The 18,232-nt window shown below is 37.5% G+C and overlaps 1 protein-coding gene across 1 annotated transcript in view; it reads left to right on the top strand.

The window, feature by feature from the left end:
* Positions 1–4,279, top strand: part of LOC148952291 (uncharacterized) — a 110,073-nt gene extending 105,794 nt beyond the window's left edge. The window contains exon 8 of the mRNA XM_089089741.1: positions 3,412–4,279. Within this exon, the coding sequence (XP_088945867.1) occupies positions 3,412–4,035 (624 nt within the window). The 3' untranslated portion in view covers positions 4,036–4,279. The remainder of the gene's footprint in view (positions 1–3,411) is intronic.
* The last annotated feature ends 13,953 nt before the right edge of the window (positions 4,280–18,232 follow it).

Raw genomic sequence — 18,232 nt, 5'->3', positions numbered from 1 at the left:
CAAGTGTCGATGAATCACCACGTCGAACAGATTTCCACCTGAAGTAAAATCCGAAATATTAACTTCGAACTCATATAAGAAAGTTTTGATAATTTTTATTTTATTTTTGAAATGATTATGTGCATAGTGCTAATTCATCGTTATCCTAAAACTGCTGTTTTTCTGTAAAAAAAAGAAGCCAAACAATGTTTGAAATTCATATGGTTAAATCCAGTCATGCCAAGAATTGGGCAAGAATAACTTATAATTTAATAATAAATGTGGCCTTTGTTAATTTTAATGGCAATCCTGTGATTGTTAGAATGCGGATTCTTACGGTTGTTGGAAAACTGAAAAATCGATTTTTGTAGTTTTTCAAAAATGAGTCGAACATGGAAAATGAATTCATGTCTGTAGTGGGATTTAACTTGGTCAGTAGCATCGCCATCTTGGTTTTTGTTTTTGTATTTTATTATTATAATTTTTTCTTTTCAATCTATTCTTATTTTAATGAAGAAGTGACTACATGACCAAAAGAATAGAATTTGACTTTTAACATGGCTTGTTGTCCCAAAAACAATAAAAGAAAGGGAGAACGAGATAAAACCTTCACTTCCCTAATAAATAGAATGTTCTTGAAGTTCGTCCGGTTTTTTCCAAGTTGTTCAACTCAACCAGTTCTTCAACCTTAGCCAGAAACTTCATCTTCATCTTAATGAGTGCATCGCTATTGGATTATTAAGAAACAAGATGCACTCTGTTCATATCATACTGATTAGTTATTAAGTCATCGAATTTTGAACGAAAATTTAAGCGAAGGCTTGCCCTTGTATTTTATAGCCTTGCTATCATCCGACGAAATTAGGTGCTACAATCTGAATATTAATAGCCTTTTTAACGTGTTTCTGATTAGATCAAAATAATAGAGGTGTTTAGTAGTTGTTATGCCTAAATGATACAACTATGAAAGATCCTGTTTTGAAAGAATAACAATGAAAAAGTAGAATTTACCGTTGGTGTGACAAGCATAGTAATACAGTGTCTTAGGTCGAGCAAAAACACCATCCAAAGTCGAAAGGCATTACATGTAAAAATCAAGTTTTAAAAAGACTTTATCTTCACGTTGCTAGCCTTTTGGGAAAATGATAGCTTATACTGTGTTTTTAAAATAATCTGTTGAGAAGTAGATATGTTTCATCCTCGCTACAGCAATTTTTATACTTATGAAGTATTTCCCACCCTAAATCGCGAAAAATATCCAACCCGGTTTTAAATGTTTATCTGCTTATATTAGTATATTTCACCCTATCCAATGACACTTCTTTGTTTATATTTTTAATTTATCATTCGTAAAATATTAACCGGAGTAAGTAATTTTTAATTCTACTCTATGTACTTTTTTTCTATGTTTTTTAGCAGCCCAAACTTCAGCACTTGATGCAACAGCGTGATTTTCTGTATTTAGATATATTACACAAACCTATACCCAGGGAGATTTCAAGGTATGATCCAGTGACCAAGAATTGGTATTTTAATACCAAGTACAGTGTCATCCGAAATGCTATCAATTTAAGGGGCCAAATTTTTTTTTTTTTTTTTTTGTCCATTAATCTTTCTTATTTGTTCTGTTTTGCTCTTTTACGATTGTGTTTCCGTTGTAAAAAAACTTAAAAGTAATTATTACTGTTTTAACAGTAATTTTATTACTGATTTGTTAAATAACTACCGGTAATTCAACTATTTAATATCTTAATTTTATTTAAGTTTGGATAAAAAAAGAAACATTACAAAATATTGCCATGTAACAAATTCATTTATTGGCAAAAAGTTATACATTTTTTCCTCGTTAAAAATGAAAAACACAAACTGTCTAATGATAGATATCATCTGGTTATTCCATGCAATAAATGGAACGTACAATACTCATAAACTAAGCTAAAAATCCTTATTTTCATCAGTAAGTTTTTCGGCTTGCTTATGCAAGCTTGCCAATTTATGGGTATTTGCAGGATTTCCAACCACACCTATTCTGATAGCAATGTCATAGATCATATAGATTGTAAATTTTATGCTTGCAGCGTTTCTTTATTACCTATAATTTTGATATGATGCTGGAATTCTTGTTTTTCTGTCACCCCGATTTGTACAGATGTTCTTGTTGCAGACGCTTTTAAAAGTCGCAAATGAAAAAGTAATTAGCGCTAAATAACTGAAAGCACATAACTCAAACTGTCACAAAAGGGCATTAATTTAGTTGCACAACGTTGTAAAATTTTTGATTCACTGATGTGAGGGTGTCACTGATGCGGGATTAGCCAATTTTCTGTTTGTAAAATTTTGATTGGAGAGTTTGAATCCAGAATACATCCAGCTCTGACCAGCCGTGATTAACTTATCATCTTGGTTTTCAAGATTTAAAGTAACCTTATAAGCAGAAACTTTCATACACGTGTAGGTACTAGTATAGTTAATGGATTCGTGGTTTCTCATCTGGGTAGGAACAACCAGAGATGTCTGACATTTTACGAAACATAATCTGTTCAGATGATGAAATATTGTAATTTCTAACATTTTTTTTTCTCAAACTATTAATCTATTCAAATATTGTCACTTTTGTAAGACAGTAAATATATCTAGAAAGAGAAACGCCAGAACGCGTTTCAAAAAAACAAAACTGAAACTGAGAAAAAATGTTGTCCGGTTGAAAGAAAATTTTCTAACAATATCGTTCATCCTTACAAAATAAAGTGACAAATATTGAACAAGTCTAACAATAAAAAGAAATGAAAAATCTATAATTGGGCCATTTACTAATTATTGCGTCCAATGTAAATATCAATTGTCTAAACAACAAATTTGACTTTAGTTTTGAACAGAATAATTTGGAAGCTAGCAATGTTATTGACTTTTGTAGGGATAAGATTCGTCAAAACTTCATTTTTATGATTTTTTTTTCACCACAGATTATTGAAGAAAAGTATTATAGCTTCCAGCAGATTTTTTTTATCTTTCTCAAAAAAGTACCCTTTTCGAGTTTCTTCTTTTTTTTAAGACAGTATATATTTAGAAAAAGAAACGCCAGAACGTTTACGGGATGAGCTTAAACATTCTGATCGACTTACTTATCATTCGAGAAATATTGCCCATTAAAAAAAAACAAAAAAAACTCAAGAGTAAGAAAGAAATATTGTATGTTTATTACAATATTAAAACAAATATCTTATTTACTTTAAAAATAAAATGATAAATATTGAACAAGCCCAAACAAATGAAAATGTATAGCAAGGCCATTTATTAATTATAATACCCATTGACTAAACAAATTTTTTTTTCTTAGATTTTGAAAAGAATCATTTGGAAACCAGTAATGGTAATGCCTTTTATACTAATAAAATTCTGCAAAACTTCACTTACAGGATTTTTTTTTTTTAGCGAGGATCACTGAAGCAACGGGGCCCCATTGAACCTCCTATGTTAAAAACTGCAACAATGATTACCACCCAGACTAGCTCCACAACAACCGCGAAGCCATCGACTTTTGCACAAGATGTTGAATACTACTATGACATTGAATATGTTGATGAAGATCCTGACCAGCCTTTTGAAGAGGTTGTCATAACAACCACAAAGCCCGACACTGTCCCAAAATTACAACCTGCTTTTAGAAGAGCAGGATTGCCAGAACGACAAGTTCGGACAGAAGAACCCCTTACCACTGAACCAACATCCTCAGTCAGCAAATCAGTTGAAGAGCCTGTAGGTGCAACAAAATTAAGAAATCGCTTGAACATTCTTCGTTCAAGAGATAGAGAGACTGCTCGACTATCAGCTCGAACACAAAGTTCATCCGTACCTTCAAGCAGTACCGAGTCACAAATAGCTGTAGAGACAACAACTGAGCTCAAAGCTAACCGTAAGAGTGGACGGAGAAGGCAGCGCCCTTCCATCGAGGTGGCAATAGAAACTGAAGAACTCCAACCACAAATGATAGAAATAACTACTTTTCGGAATCAAAGATCTAGACGAATTAATAGAAATAGGGAAATCAAGTCGTGATTTGGGTTTGATTTAATCATGATTCAGATTTATTGACTGGCTTCTATATCATTTTTTCTACTGTAAGTGTGTACTTCGTTCAGATAGTATATCGCTCCTATGAAAAATATGAACAAAAGTGCATAAGTATAAAATAAGAGCAGGTGCTATTTATTTGTACACGCTAAATGTTTGTGTATTTAGAGGCTATTCTAATTTTTTGTTTAATATTGAATGGAGATAATGCGTATTTTCAAAATAAAATAATTTTTTCTAATGTTGCTCTAAGAATCTGCAAGGGCAGTTTGGTCTTCCTCAGGAGGATTGTATAGGATCCGAAATCCTGAAATGGAGAAAAACAGTTTCACTCATTTTTTCCGCTAATAGAGCTTTGAAAATCTATAAGCAGAAGATGCTTTACCCTATTTGCTTTCAAATTTCAATTAATTTTTTGTGGGAAATTTAAGAGGTATATCAATTCCTATCAAGAAGTAAGTGATATAAAAGGTAAGTAAAGAGCTACCCTTGTCAGGTCAGAAGAATCTAATTTTAACACCCATCCAAAATGCATGAAATGCAACAATTTCAAATTTGTCTATTAAGAACTATGAGCCAAGAAAAATTCGTAAAATTCTTTCCATACAAACTGAACGGATACTACAGACTGTTTGTAAAGTAATTCAATCGGTTATAATATATTGAGCTATGACGCACTAGCTATTAGGTGGGAAGTCAGTAGACCTATTTCTAGAGTGGGGAGGGGGGGGGGGAGGCTAAAACCATAAAACTATATCTTTTATGTATAAATCTTCGGACTATCAAGAGGTCCTTCAAGTCAATATAGAGGGTAAAAGGAAGGATATATTCGGAATAAGCATGTCATATGGGTGCTGAAGGGCTGATGACCACCCCTCTTATTGTGGAAGTGGTGCATTTTAAGTGAAAATGGGGGTTTTCTAATGGAAGAATATTATGATAAGGAATCGTTTCGAAAGTAAAAGAAAACGGTTGTTTTGAAACACTGAATAATTGTGACAAAAAGGGGGGGGGGGGGGGGAGGCGACTTTCCATCATAATTACATAAGACAAATGCATTCATACCAGCCCTTGTTTTCGAAGAATCGTTTAAAGCTATTCAACTTTAGTGCAAGTAGTGGGATGTTGATGGTGGTTTTACTCTCTCCCCCTCATTATATAGTATAACAATATATATGACATAAACAACAATATATAGTAAATTTAAAAAATCTCAAATCAAATTAAAGAACGACATCAAAGCTCGGATGAACAGAAATTATCATCTATTTGAGGGCAGATGCCTACCCTAAACCACCCACTCTCTGAGCTAAAGTTTGATTTTGTTAGTAATTCTTTTTATAAGCTGTTTCACTTTTTCATCATAATACTTCTATTGTGGAAAAGTTTTATTAGTAGCATTTACTTTAAATAACCGAAGTGTGTGTTCGAATGTTTGGAAAGACGATTAATAAGAAAACTTATTAAGATTACCGAATGTCTATGTTGGGTGCATTTTAAACGGTGTCAGGAAAGTACGTGTCAAAGTTTTATGCCAAGAGTGGAGGGTTGAGAGGACTGGCATACGGCCCATTCCCTGTATAGGATAAACTCTATTCGTCTTTAGTTTTAATATCGCCCTTCCCTTTCGTATGAGAAAAAAAATACTTTCTTATGACTTTCTAAGGAAGCTGTTTTTTAAGCGAATTTGCCACAAACCATATCAAATATGTCGTATTCATAACAGCTGGATATGTGGCGGTTTGATTAGCCATTTGAACCCCAAAATCCCAATTTATCAGTTTAAATCACAGAAAGAATCCGTAAATCCAATATGAAATTGTGCGTTTAATGTATTATTTGAATTCCATTTTTTATATTGATATCCATAGATCTCCTTTAATGTAATCTATAAACTTATAACAGGCTTATAACTATAAAAGTACAAAAAAATTTTAGATCACTCCTCTGGTGATGTTTCTTTTAAGTTAACCTCAAATGATAGTACTAATGAAAAAATAACATAAAATCTGTAACTGGTAATCGCGACCTTTTAAGTTTAAACTCATCTGTTGACGAATAGGTTATTAATATGTTTCTAGGCCATATATCTTTTTCTAAAAAAGGAAAAATAAGCAACTATGATGGAACTTTTTCTGTTTTAAAACGGTTGGGCCTTAGAAAGTCAAGGAAGCCGCATTTTCAACACGCCAGTTGAAGGTCATGTAAATAAAATCTGCTGAAAGTTTCGCTACTCGTTAATAAACATTATTCAATTTTTATACAAAGTAAGCACAGGGGTAAAGATAATGGTGCGGTTTGTAAAGTGTTGTGCGTACCTTAAGTGGGTAACTCACGGGCAACTATAAAGATTACAATAGTGATTTCTTTAAAATGTTTTATGCGTAGATTCTAAAATGAAAAAGAAGTGGGTCTTGCCTGAATTACTGTCGCTATTATTTTGTAGAAATTGTTTCTACCAAACTTCTTCCATCTACATTACATTTCCCCCATAAGACAGAACAACGTCTAAATCGAAATGTTCTTGCTCTAGAGCCGTGAACCCCCAATATGGGGTGCATGTTCCACCAGTCGAGCAAGGCAATATTTGGTTGGTCCATGGGCAGGAGGTTCACCCTTCAACTGACTACACTTTAGAGCCTCAATTTTGAAAAAGTGTTTTTGATGTGATTGACATCACATTCAAACTCATTGTCTCTTCTTTTTCAACGGCCATGATCATGAGATTACTGAGTCTGTTATTTCCCATTGTCGATCACAGGTAATCCTTTACACGCTCTAATGCCGAAAACAATAGTTTATGGCAGTAGTCATAGGTAAAGTAGCAACTAGCTTGATCAGTTCTAGTACTGAAGAATAGGCAATTTGGAGGTCGGATAAAATTTTGATACCTCGGAGTAGATCAATTTTAAAAGTGTCAAGTTTTCAAAGATGCAAATTTGTAAGAGAAAGCTGGGATTCTAGGGCATAGTCTTCAACATCGAGAATCACTTGATAATGTACACATTACCCTTTCAACTTCTGAAAACTCGAGAAAATCCGACCTTGAAAGGTAGAAGACTGATAAAGCGGCGAGCAGAGCCATATTTGCATGGAACGTCGGTTCATCTGGGTGTTGAAACGGTCTATCACCTGGAAGTACAGAAATTTACCGGAGTCAGATTGAACTGGCTGACAGATGTTCCGTTTACCAGTTGTTTAATTTGAAAAAGTGTTTGAGACGGGCGGAAACGACTTGACTTCTCTTGTTACGAGCACTGGTTTTGGATTTTGGAGACTTTGATTCCTGGATATTGTGTAAAGCCATGCATTCGCTTATGTTTTTGCTGAAGTTTTTATTCTTCATCATTTCTCAGCTTTTGGAATGTCTTGTATGTCCCAGAAATCAGTTCAAGTGTCTTTTAAGTCAGCCAGATCTCTTTTTGTATTTATTCTGACAAACAATTTATGATGTCTAACTTGACTTGACTTAACGCTCTTACTCATCAGGGTCGCCAGCGTAGAGGGAACTGGTTAACAGCGCTGTCAGTCTTCTCCAAGCAGCCTTGTCCAGGGCTAAGGCTGGAGCCTCATTTGGGTCGATGTTGCGGTTGAAGAGGCGTTGATTTATAACATTAGCCCATCTGGTGCTCGGCCTCCCTCGAGGACGTTTCCAGAAAATCGAGGGATTGAAGTCTGATATTATCCTTGCAGGGGTAGTTGGCGGGAGGTGAAGTAAGTGGCTGTAGCATCTTAGAGAACGAGCTTCTACTTGGGTGGAGAGGTTCGCTAACTTGAAGGTCCTCAGAATCTCAGTGTTGCGGATTTTTTCATACCATTTGAAGCCTTCAACTCGACGCAGGTGTCTAGTTTGGGTGGCATCGGACTTTCTTACCTGGGTCTGGGTTATCGTCCATGTCTCAGAAGAGTACAGAATCATGCTTGAGACTGTGGCGTTGTAGATACGGGACTGCTCTCAGGAGCCGTCCGAATACAGAGTTTGCCTTGGCTGATCTGGCTGAGATTTTGGCGTCAAATGTGCCATTTGATGATATAATTAATCCAAGATAGCTGAACTGCCTTACCACGTCAACAGCTTGGTCGTTGATTGCAGCAGTTAAGGGTGAAACCGATGCTGTATTTCTTATGGGCATGATCTTCGTTTTCTTCCAGTTTATTTGCAGCCCAAATCAGGAGGCTTGGATGAGAGCGTCTCTAGTGCAGACCTAAGTTGGTCCAGATTTTCGCTAAGGACGGCTACATCGTCGGCAAAGTCAACATCAGACAAAGTCGTCCCGGCATAACTTATGCCAAAAGGGTGGACACGGTGTGTCTTGTTCAAAATGTGGTCGATGACGCAGTTAAACAGCTCAGGTGCAGCAGTGCACCATTGCCGTACACCATTTTTGATGGCGAAGGAAGAAGAATGCTTCCCGTTAACAAGAACGGCGCCTCCTGTGCTGCTGTAGAGTGCTTTAAAGAGGCTGAGTATCTTTGTTGGTAGGCCCGCAGCTTTCAGGATTAGCCAAAGGGACTGCCTGTCAACGGTTTCAAAAGCAGAATGAAAGTCAATGAAAGCTATGTAAGCCTTCTTGTTGAATTCCAGTGTCTTCTCAACGATTTGCCTGACCTTATGAATCTGTTCGGTTGTCGATCTTCCTGGCATGAATATGGATTGTTGGGGGCGGCACAAAGAATGTAAGAAACCTATTGCATGTCTCAACAGGAGCATTGCAAACAGCTTTCCAGGAACAGAGAGTAGGGTGATACCACGACAGTTGCTGCAATCCGTCTTGCTGCCCCTGCTCTTAAAAACTGGTACGATGATTCCTTTCTTCCAGTCTGACGGTATAACTTCAGTGTGCCAGATTACGCTGAACATCATCTGCAGCCAAAGTATCATTACAGGGCCGCCTGTATCAAGTAGCTCTGAAGCGATGCCACAGGTGCCAGCTGCTTATTTGGTTTTCAGTTTCCTCACTGCCGATTTAATCTCCTAAGAAGAAAATTCGGCGCCGTCAGGGGCAGGGGTTGCTTCTGCAGCAGTGGCAAGAAGCCCTGGGTCAATGCAGTCAGGCAGATCTGAGTCTAGCAGCTTATTAAAGTGTTTTTCCCAGAGATAAACACATTGAGACTGATAGTTTCTCTATTTGCTGCTTTCAGGCTTGTGAACGTCATGGTATATTGGCCAGTCAGCTCGCGCAGGATCTTCAATGTTGCGCCTATGTCTGTCTTTTGGGTAGCCTTCTAGAGCTCAGTGGCTTTAACCGCAATGAAGTATTTCTTGCCTCTGTGAAGCAAGGAGTTGCGTAGTTTGTTGAGCTGTCTGTAGTGTGTCATATCTCCTCTTAATCTCGCTTGCCGTCTCTGCCCAATTATTTCAAGCATGTGGCTGCTAATCCACTTATTTTTCTCTCGCGGGTTCGAGCCCACAAAATCAATAGCGGCTCTGGGAACACTGTCTCTGAATGTGGCCAATGCTGACTCACTATCTGAAAATACCTGGAGAGCCTCGAAGTAATAAGAGACATAAACCGTATACTGCTTACAAACCGAGGGATCTTGCTTCAGTCGAGAAATGTCTGTCTTCTTGGTGGATGAGGAGTTACTCTTATTGGCACTCAGCCGGAGTTTTATCCTTGCAGAGACGAGACAATGGTGGGCATTGCCGAGCTCGGCACCTCTGTATGAGTGGCAATTCTGGATAGACAAAAGCCAGTGTCGTCAACAATGATGCAGTCAAGCATATTCTTTGTCCTGCCATCATTGCTATACCATGTTTACTTTGCAATGTCTTTTCTCAAAAACCAGATATTTCTGACTGATAGACGTGGGTGATGCAGCAACTGAGCAGCCGCTCACCATTATCATTCAGAGCGTCAAATGTCACAGGTCCAACATCAGGATCGTACAGACCAGAGCTGTTAGCCACACCAGCGTAAAATCTCGTAGGACTAGGAGGTAGTCGTGTTGAGATACGGAGGAGAGCTCGGAGGACAGTACCACATAGAAGTCGTCCTTATCTTCATCTTGGCCTCGTGTGTCGGTGCATAGCAGGTAAGAACAGTTATCTTCCCGTGATTGCCGTCGATTCTCGTTCTTAGTAGACGTGGTGAGATAGGCGTAAATAACAATAAGGCTTTCTGAGTGAAATCGTTAAGAACAAGGCCGAAACTCCCTCTTCTTTGGGGTCGACCAGACCAAAGCAGTGTCCGCCCTTCTCCAATATCTTCTTCGCCGCTTCCCGTGAGGTAAGTTTCTGTTATTCCTGCGATCGTCACTTTGTATCTTCCTAGTTAATTTGCTAAAAGAAGCTTAGAACCAGGCTGGTTCAGCGTCAGGACATTCCAGGTGGCGACATTAATCAAACCTTGGTCAAAGATGTTCAAAGGGGTACGTCCTTTGGCAGGCATTGGCCCAATTAGGATAGCAGATGGGACATCCGAGGCTGTATATCCAGTTCCTTTCGTAGCAAGTGATTTCAGGAGGAGGGTTGCTAGCCCAACCGTCTCCAGGCGCATGTATTTCTCCGGTGGCTAACCGGATATTCAGAGGCGCGTGAAGTCAGCTCTGCATGCACCATGAATACATGGGAGCAGACTTCGGACGAGCACCATTACCAGTGTTAGAAAGTGTTAGACAACGTCTAACACTTTTTCCATTACATGCAAAGTGGAGACTAAAGAGGCCGAGCTGAATTTTTTTTCAATAGTCGTTTTACTTCACACGCAGCCTCACTGTCAGAACTATCAGAGACTGCGGCTACCACAACAACAACACGATCAAATCTGGCCTTCACATTCGATATGGAGCGACATACGTAAAACCAGCAAGTTCGGACAATCCTCTCAAGCTCAAGACTTTTTGTCCGCTAATACAGTGGGATTCCACAAATAGTGCATTTCAAGTATTGCTGCATGATATAAATACGTAAATTCTTTGCACCATTTCTCCCTGCTTTGCTTGAAATCTGTTGGATTGCCCACTCATAACAAATACGCCGTCATAACATTGGGCAATACACAACATCAGATGTACAAAAAACTTTTCTATAGTTCCACAAATCGAGATGGATAAGCTTTCAGCCTTTAATATTTGCGTGTGATAGCAGCCGATTAGTCGCTCTACTACTTTCTCATCGATATGTACCTGTGTAGGGTCGCTAATTGTTCTTTTCTAGAAACATCTTCTCTCTCGTCAACAACAATAGCACAGCAATTATCTGATTCTACTTATGAAATATTGTTTTGCCGCAAGGCATTTCCTGTCCGTGTAACTGAGTCATTTTGGTACTGTGAATGCAATAGTGATCAAATTGACGCTGTAACTTGGCCTTCAGCTTTTCATCGCCTTTAAGTATTTCCTCAATCCGTCCAAAAAAATTACCCTAGTTTGCGGATGTTTCTGATTCGTCATGGCCCCTCGAAGGAAGACCCTGGCGGCCAAGAAAGCAAATAGCGCGAAAAATGTTCTTGACATGAACTCTATTTTCTTGAACCCTTTGATATCTGGACCGACTTAAGCCATTTGCTACACATCTCGAAGTATCAGTAATAATTGTCTTAAATTCCACCTTTACTGACGCACAATTCCTTTGTCTTTTATAGACCAGCTTCTATAGACCAGAACTGTCTTTCCACTTACAAAATTCTGTCTCAATGAAAGCCCTTTTTCTAGCAGTTTCCCCAGCGCTTAAAGCCGTAAGAGATAAATGGTAGCAAACAAAACAAAATTCGTATGTCTTAAAGTAATGCGCAATAAATTTTCTTCTGTTGGTTGTGACTCGTCGTAGCGATGCATGAGATTCTCGACTGTTACCGGAACCTTCAAAGGGGTTCGGGAATGCAGATCGCTCTTTTATGTTGACCTCAGTCATTTATTGTTCCGCTTGTTTCTGAAAGATTGTCACAGAAAGGGGAAATCCTGTCAAGTAACCCGACACTTGAGCGCTTACACTATTGCCAGTTTTTTGCACTGAAGAACCTTCATTTTTCTTCCGAATTTTCACCGCAAAAAATTCCAGAGTTTGTTATTGCATTTTGTTCATTGTTTGAATACGGATTCTTCAAGCTTTAAGATGTTCAAAAAATAAGCTTTTGGGTCATTTTTGGGGCCCTTCTTGGGAAAACCAATACTTTTTTCTTGAAGTAGGGCAAAGACTAAGGATAAGGATATACGTTTCCAAAAAAATCAAACGAACTAGTTTTATGGCCTTCTTAGGGCCTTGGCCCAGGGACTTATGGGTGTAAGTTTTAAAAAGATCAGAGACCAAAGTTTGTTAGGTTATTTAATTTATTTTCTTACACACTTATTAAAAAAAAAAAAAAATAGCGGAGCACAAAGAGAAAAAAGACAAACAGTTTTTGATCAGAAACTGAACTGGTGCGATTCATAATTAGGTCGCTTTTCAACAAATGGTTACAAAACATATTGAAAAAGCTTGAGTCAACCCTAAAGTGTTTCAAAATTATGTTGACCTACAAATAAGATTACAATCAAAGTCACCGATATTTATCTACTGATATCCACGACTTTCAGTTTCAATTATAAATTTGCAAAGAAGAAACAGCTTTAGAAATCATAGTTAATGAAATAGCCGTTTTATCATCAAAAGATAATGCACACTCAAAAAGACCGTATCGCCTAGCTTAACAGCCATAAAATTTTCAGTTGACTTGCAAAATGCTGGAGATAGGACCGCTGAACCTTTTCTAATATAAGATTCTAAGCCCATAGAAGTTTTCTTACGATTATGCTGACAGCTGATCAAGAAGAACATAAAATCAATACTTCTCAAAAATTTTACGCTGTCAGAGATCAGAAGGTGTTCTTATAGGAACAAAACCTGAAGATCACGGAGTTTTTTATCCGTTGAGATATTTTTCTTTTGTCCCCTTAATGTAATAAGAACAAACCGAACCTTCTGAGCTCATTAATCAAAAGTGGATTTATCAGACTTTTCGTACTTTAGTTGTTGGAGCTAGTGGCACCTACAACTTGAAGAAACATCACCACCGCCGCAGCTAACGCATTTTCGTGGTAATGAACATAGATAGTCATGGGTTGATGTGTGATCATCAGTGTAATGTGATCAAAAAGTGGGTCTACTTCAATTCTATTTTGGATGAGTTTGAGACTATAAGTCGTAAAAGCACAAGGGGGTGGAGGAATTTTTAAGCAGAGAAGATCTCGCGATCTGCTTTTACCCCAAGACGCAGTGCATTAGCAAGATAGATAGCATCAATAAAAGTGATCTCAATGGCATGCAATTGTCCAAAGCACTGGGCTTCTGTGACACATCACAGCCAACAAACATGAGTCAAAATCTACATTTTCATTTGATAATACCGAAGATTTTATTTTGCTAACTTTTGCCGTGCAGGTTATATGGAAAATCGGAACCTCGTCAGAAGTTAGCCACAACTTCATCGATACGAAGAAGCAGCTTATCACCGACATGCTTTAAATGGTGGTTTACTTTATGCTCATTAATCTTCCTAGTGTCTCTTCCCGTTTTTTGGATTATTTAATTCATTAGGGACGCTAGCAGTGACGATCTTAGCCTGATTTTCCAGGGGCATATTTGGAACGTGCAAAAGAGGCAGAAAGTTTAGATCGTAATGAAGAATTTTTCCTTTGATCTGAATAAGAAACCGATCAATGGATTGAATTCATAGGCTAATCTGGAACACACCATGGTTGGGATATTCTGGCACTTTACTAGCTGACGGGATCAATGAAGTTTTGAAGTACATCGAGTGTGCTTCACTTCCAGGAAAATACTAGAATGTCTTTAACATGACCTTGGTTAGCTAAATCACCTTGGCGCTTTGGGGCCGATTTGTCAGCTAAAACAAACTCCCGCAGATTGAATTTAGCACTTATTATGAGTTCATTTTCAATAGAACTCAACAGCATGACTAAATAGGCTATTGCCATTAATTTCCTCACGCAAGTTCATTAGCAGGAAGTTCAAAACATTCGAATGCACGAATTGGTTCATTAACCAATTCTCAAAGACCAAAGAATAAGAATGAAAGCCAATACTGAACTTGACGTCAAAATCGACCCAATTTCCAGACATTCTCTTATCTGTTATTCCTAATTTTTTTACGCTTTATTTCACACTATTAACAGTGTTCTTAACACTTCAATATTTCCAAGCGGACATATTCCTTCAAAAAACACCGTATCTTATTATTGCAGAGATAGTTGCAACCCAGTAAGCAGCGGACCTCGGCCAAAAGTCTAAGAAAGCTTTTAAAATAACGTCACATGGGGAAAATTGTTAAGGAATGGTTACGATTACTTTGATTACTCTTAGCAGTAAAAGTGTATTGCAAAAACAAGTCTATGGGAGTTTGAAAAATAGTGTGAGAATCCTCGAAAAAGGCGTTAGATCTACATAAAAAAGGCATCGTTGGAATAGAAAACAAGTGACCATGTTTTCGACATAGTCGAAAACTTTTTAAAGGAGAATTACAGTCCCCCAAGGCTGAACAACAAGGGAAATCTCTTTTTTGCATACTAAACAATGATGGGTCTCAATCTTTTACCCTAGGGATGATCCTATTGAACCAGTGGTCTTGAAATCTTGGGAAAGGAATTTGAAAGAACATCGAAATGTCAATTGTCGTTTTTAAGTGACAAAAGAGATTGTGCCTCAGCAAAGTCGTTTTTTCTGCTATTTTGTGCCACAAAACATCGATTTCTGCTTAAAGAGTGCCTGCGAGGATTTAAGCCCAATTTTTGAAAACGACTCTATAGTATGTAGATCAAGCTTTACGGTATAACGTGAATGTCAAAATCAGTTATTTCTTCTGTAAATCGTCAGCTGATATTGACAGGAATGCTTTACTAAATACCAAGGTTGTTGATTAATCGTCAGCAGGTGGTGACTTTTTTAGGTACCAAAAGAGATCTTACCACAGCAAATGGCGTTTTCTCTAGTTCTGTCCCAAAAAACATTAATTTTGCCCAAAGTTGGTCAAAATTCTGGTATAGGCCCAATTCTAAGATGGCCGATTGATTTGGCATAGTCTAAAACTTCAAATGGAGGTTTTGAACGATCTATCTTGAGAAAAAGCGAAATCGCTTTTTGCGTGGTTTGTATGCATCTCATAATTTCTTTCTAACTTTTTTTTCTGCCAGGATTAGTGGTTTACCACGAGATCGCAGATATAATTCTAATAGCTCATTTAAAACCACTGCCTCTATCTACACGCGTCTTATAAATTCCTCTTAATACTCTATTGTAAATAACCACGTGGCACCAATTATAGCACGTTATGTTTCCATTTCTGGTGTGAAAAGGCTGAAAGAATAGCAATGATACCATTATTATCTTCATTGGTGAAAACTCTTAACCAGAAGTTTACAATCCCTATTGTATAATCCCCCTCGAAGCTCCATAGAAAGATAAAACGGAAAAACGCGTTTTCAAACAGTTTGTGGTAGCGAAATTTCTGCGAATCCCACGGGCGGGATTCCTCACGGCAATAATTTTCCGTGAGGAGGGAAGTTTTCAGGGAGTAAATTGTTCAGGGGAAATTTTACACTGGGTGACTTTGCCAGAATTCCTATACGAAATTCATCTTATGTCTTGCTTTCTCTTTGTCGACTCAACTTTACGCGCAGAGATGTTAAGGATATCTGTCTGGGGTAAATTTTTACCAGGATTAAATTGTCTAGAGAATAAATCCGTGTGGGGGCAGGATTTTTCTTTGGCGGTATAGCCATATTTCCTGACACTATTTAAAAGAAGATCAGAAATTAAATATAAAAAAAACAAGTTGTTTCAACTGAAATTAAGGAGCAACATTAAAGCTTAAAACGAACAGAAATTATTACGTATATGAGGGGGGTTGCTCCTCCTCAACACCTCGCTCTTTATTTGAATTCTGTCCGAATTCTTTAAGAACGAGTCCTAAAACACTATGTTCGTTTATTTAAACAGTAAGAAACTTTTTCTAAAAGTACTAGAAACTTTAGCGTAAAGAGCAAGGTATTGAGGACTGGGCAGCCCTTTATATACGACATAATTTCTGTTCGTCTTAAGTTTTAATGTTACTCATTAATTTCAGTTGAAGAAACTAGATTTTTTTTATTTAATCTAAAAAAAAAGGCCAAATGAAAGAAATACGACTCATTTATTTTTATTTTCATGAGAATAATTGACTTTTTATGCACTAATTCTCAAAGACACCGATTGTAATATATTCCTAGGATCCTTTTAGTTACAACTAAGTTACACATGTCTTTTGGGAAATTTTAAATCTGTATTTAATGACTAATTTTTGCGAAAATCGTACTGACGTCTTTTGTTTCATCGCCTTTATTAAACAATGATATTTTTGCAAGTTTTACTGTTATGTGTGTAAACAAAGTAACTTAAAACGAACAAGAATTATTGCTTCACAAATCTGTAAGATAGGTCTAAAACTGACTCGTGAAGTCTTTCAATATCGAAAGAAATTTAGAAACTTGCGCTTTACTGGAAATTAAATTAGAAAAAAACATGTTTTTTTAACTGAAAGTAAGGAGCAACATTAAAACTTAAAACGACCAGAATTTATTCCGTATATGAAGGGTTGCGCTCTCCTCAATACCGTATATGAAGGGTTGCGCCCTCCTCAATACCTCCTCTTTGCGCTAAAGCTATTAGCACTTTTGAAAAACCTTTATTTCCAATTAAATTCCAAGCAAAATATAGCGGGTCTGCATACCTAATGTGTTCGGTACAATTATTCTGCATATTATCTAATAGGAATTGCTTTCTAACTTCACACTATCCAAATACTTTACCCCCACCCCTTAATGTACAAAAATATAGCCCAAATTATATATTTTCCCTCTATTCTGTCACTTATCTTTGTCTTGTCTTATGCTAAGCTGAAAGAAACTAAAGAAAAACCGGTTCTATAAATTTTACACAAACAAATCTAAAAAAACACATAAGAAATTAGTTTATATCCCTTTTTGTTACGTTTACGTAATTTTTGTTATGTTACGAGTCAGACAAACATTTCGGGAGGGGGGGGGGGTCAAACCCCCTCCGTGAACTCCTCCGTGAAAATTTCGTCCAGCGTAAAGTACCCCCCCCCATCAAGTTCCATCCAGACAGTTCCATCCAAGCTGAAAATCCCCCCTCCGCATAAAATTTCTTGCAGACGATTCAGCCTGAAAAATTATCCTTACCTTACTTTCATTTGAAACAAACTTTAATCTCTAATCGGTTTCTCGATCACTCCGGAAATACCCCCTTCCGTGGAAATTTTTTATGGAAACCAAAACATGTGGAAAATAGCCCCCGGATCGTTCCCCGGAATATCTCCACGAGCAAAATTGAGTTGGTAAAGAGAATGTAAGACAATAAGAAAGAATTTCGTATAGAAATTCTGTTAAATCCCCCACTGTAAAAATAACCCTGGAAAATTCAACCCCCCCCCCTTGAAAATGTCCCTCCTCAAGGAAAATGCTCCCAACGGAAATCCACCTCAAGCACAAAATCCCCCCCTCCGAAGAATGTCTGTATTCTTGCCAATAACAAATACTATACGTAAACATTGGACACGTCTCATAACTTACAGACCTCTCCCCGTGGACTTTAGGGGTTATTTTATCCCTAAACACATAGTTATTTGATCGTTTAACTATACTGAACAAAATACCTATCTCAAAATTTTTATCTGATAACTCTGGGAAATAAATGGGCGTGGGAGGGGGGTCAGTTGCCCTCTAATCTTTTTGTCACTTAAAAGGGCATTAGAACTGAGGAGAGGGTAAATGCACCCACTCTTGATCTTCCAGGACTATCCTGGAAGAATAACCCCCGAATAAACATGCCTCCGTGATCCGTCTTCTGGCAAAAATAGCAATATTCTACAGTTTTATATATAGGACCTTGAAACTTCTACAGTAGGGTTCTCAGGTACGCTGAATCTGACGCTGTGATTTTCATCAAGATTCCTTGAATTTTAGGGGGTGTTTCCCACTTCTTAAAAAATCAGACAAATTTTCTCAGGCTAGTAACTTTTGGGTAACACTAAGCTTGATGAATTTATTATATCTGGAACCAGTATAAAAAGCTGATTCTTTTGATGTATCTGTCGATATCAAAATCCGTCTTTTAGAGTTTCGTTTACTATTCAGCGGAGTCGCTCCTTAATTACAGTTGGTTACAACGATCTGTTTGATTGACCTT

The sequence above is a fragment of the Artemia sp. Qi Xiang Cuo genome, chromosome 5, assembly GCF_049724085.1.
Source record: "Artemia sp. Qi Xiang Cuo chromosome 5, ASM4972408v1, whole genome shotgun sequence".
In the NCBI taxonomy this organism is placed as follows: Eukaryota; Metazoa; Arthropoda; class Branchiopoda; order Anostraca; family Artemiidae; genus Artemia; species Artemia sp. Qi Xiang Cuo.
Note: the sequence above shows the minus strand (reverse complement) of the source record. Positions and strands in the feature narration are given on the sequence as shown.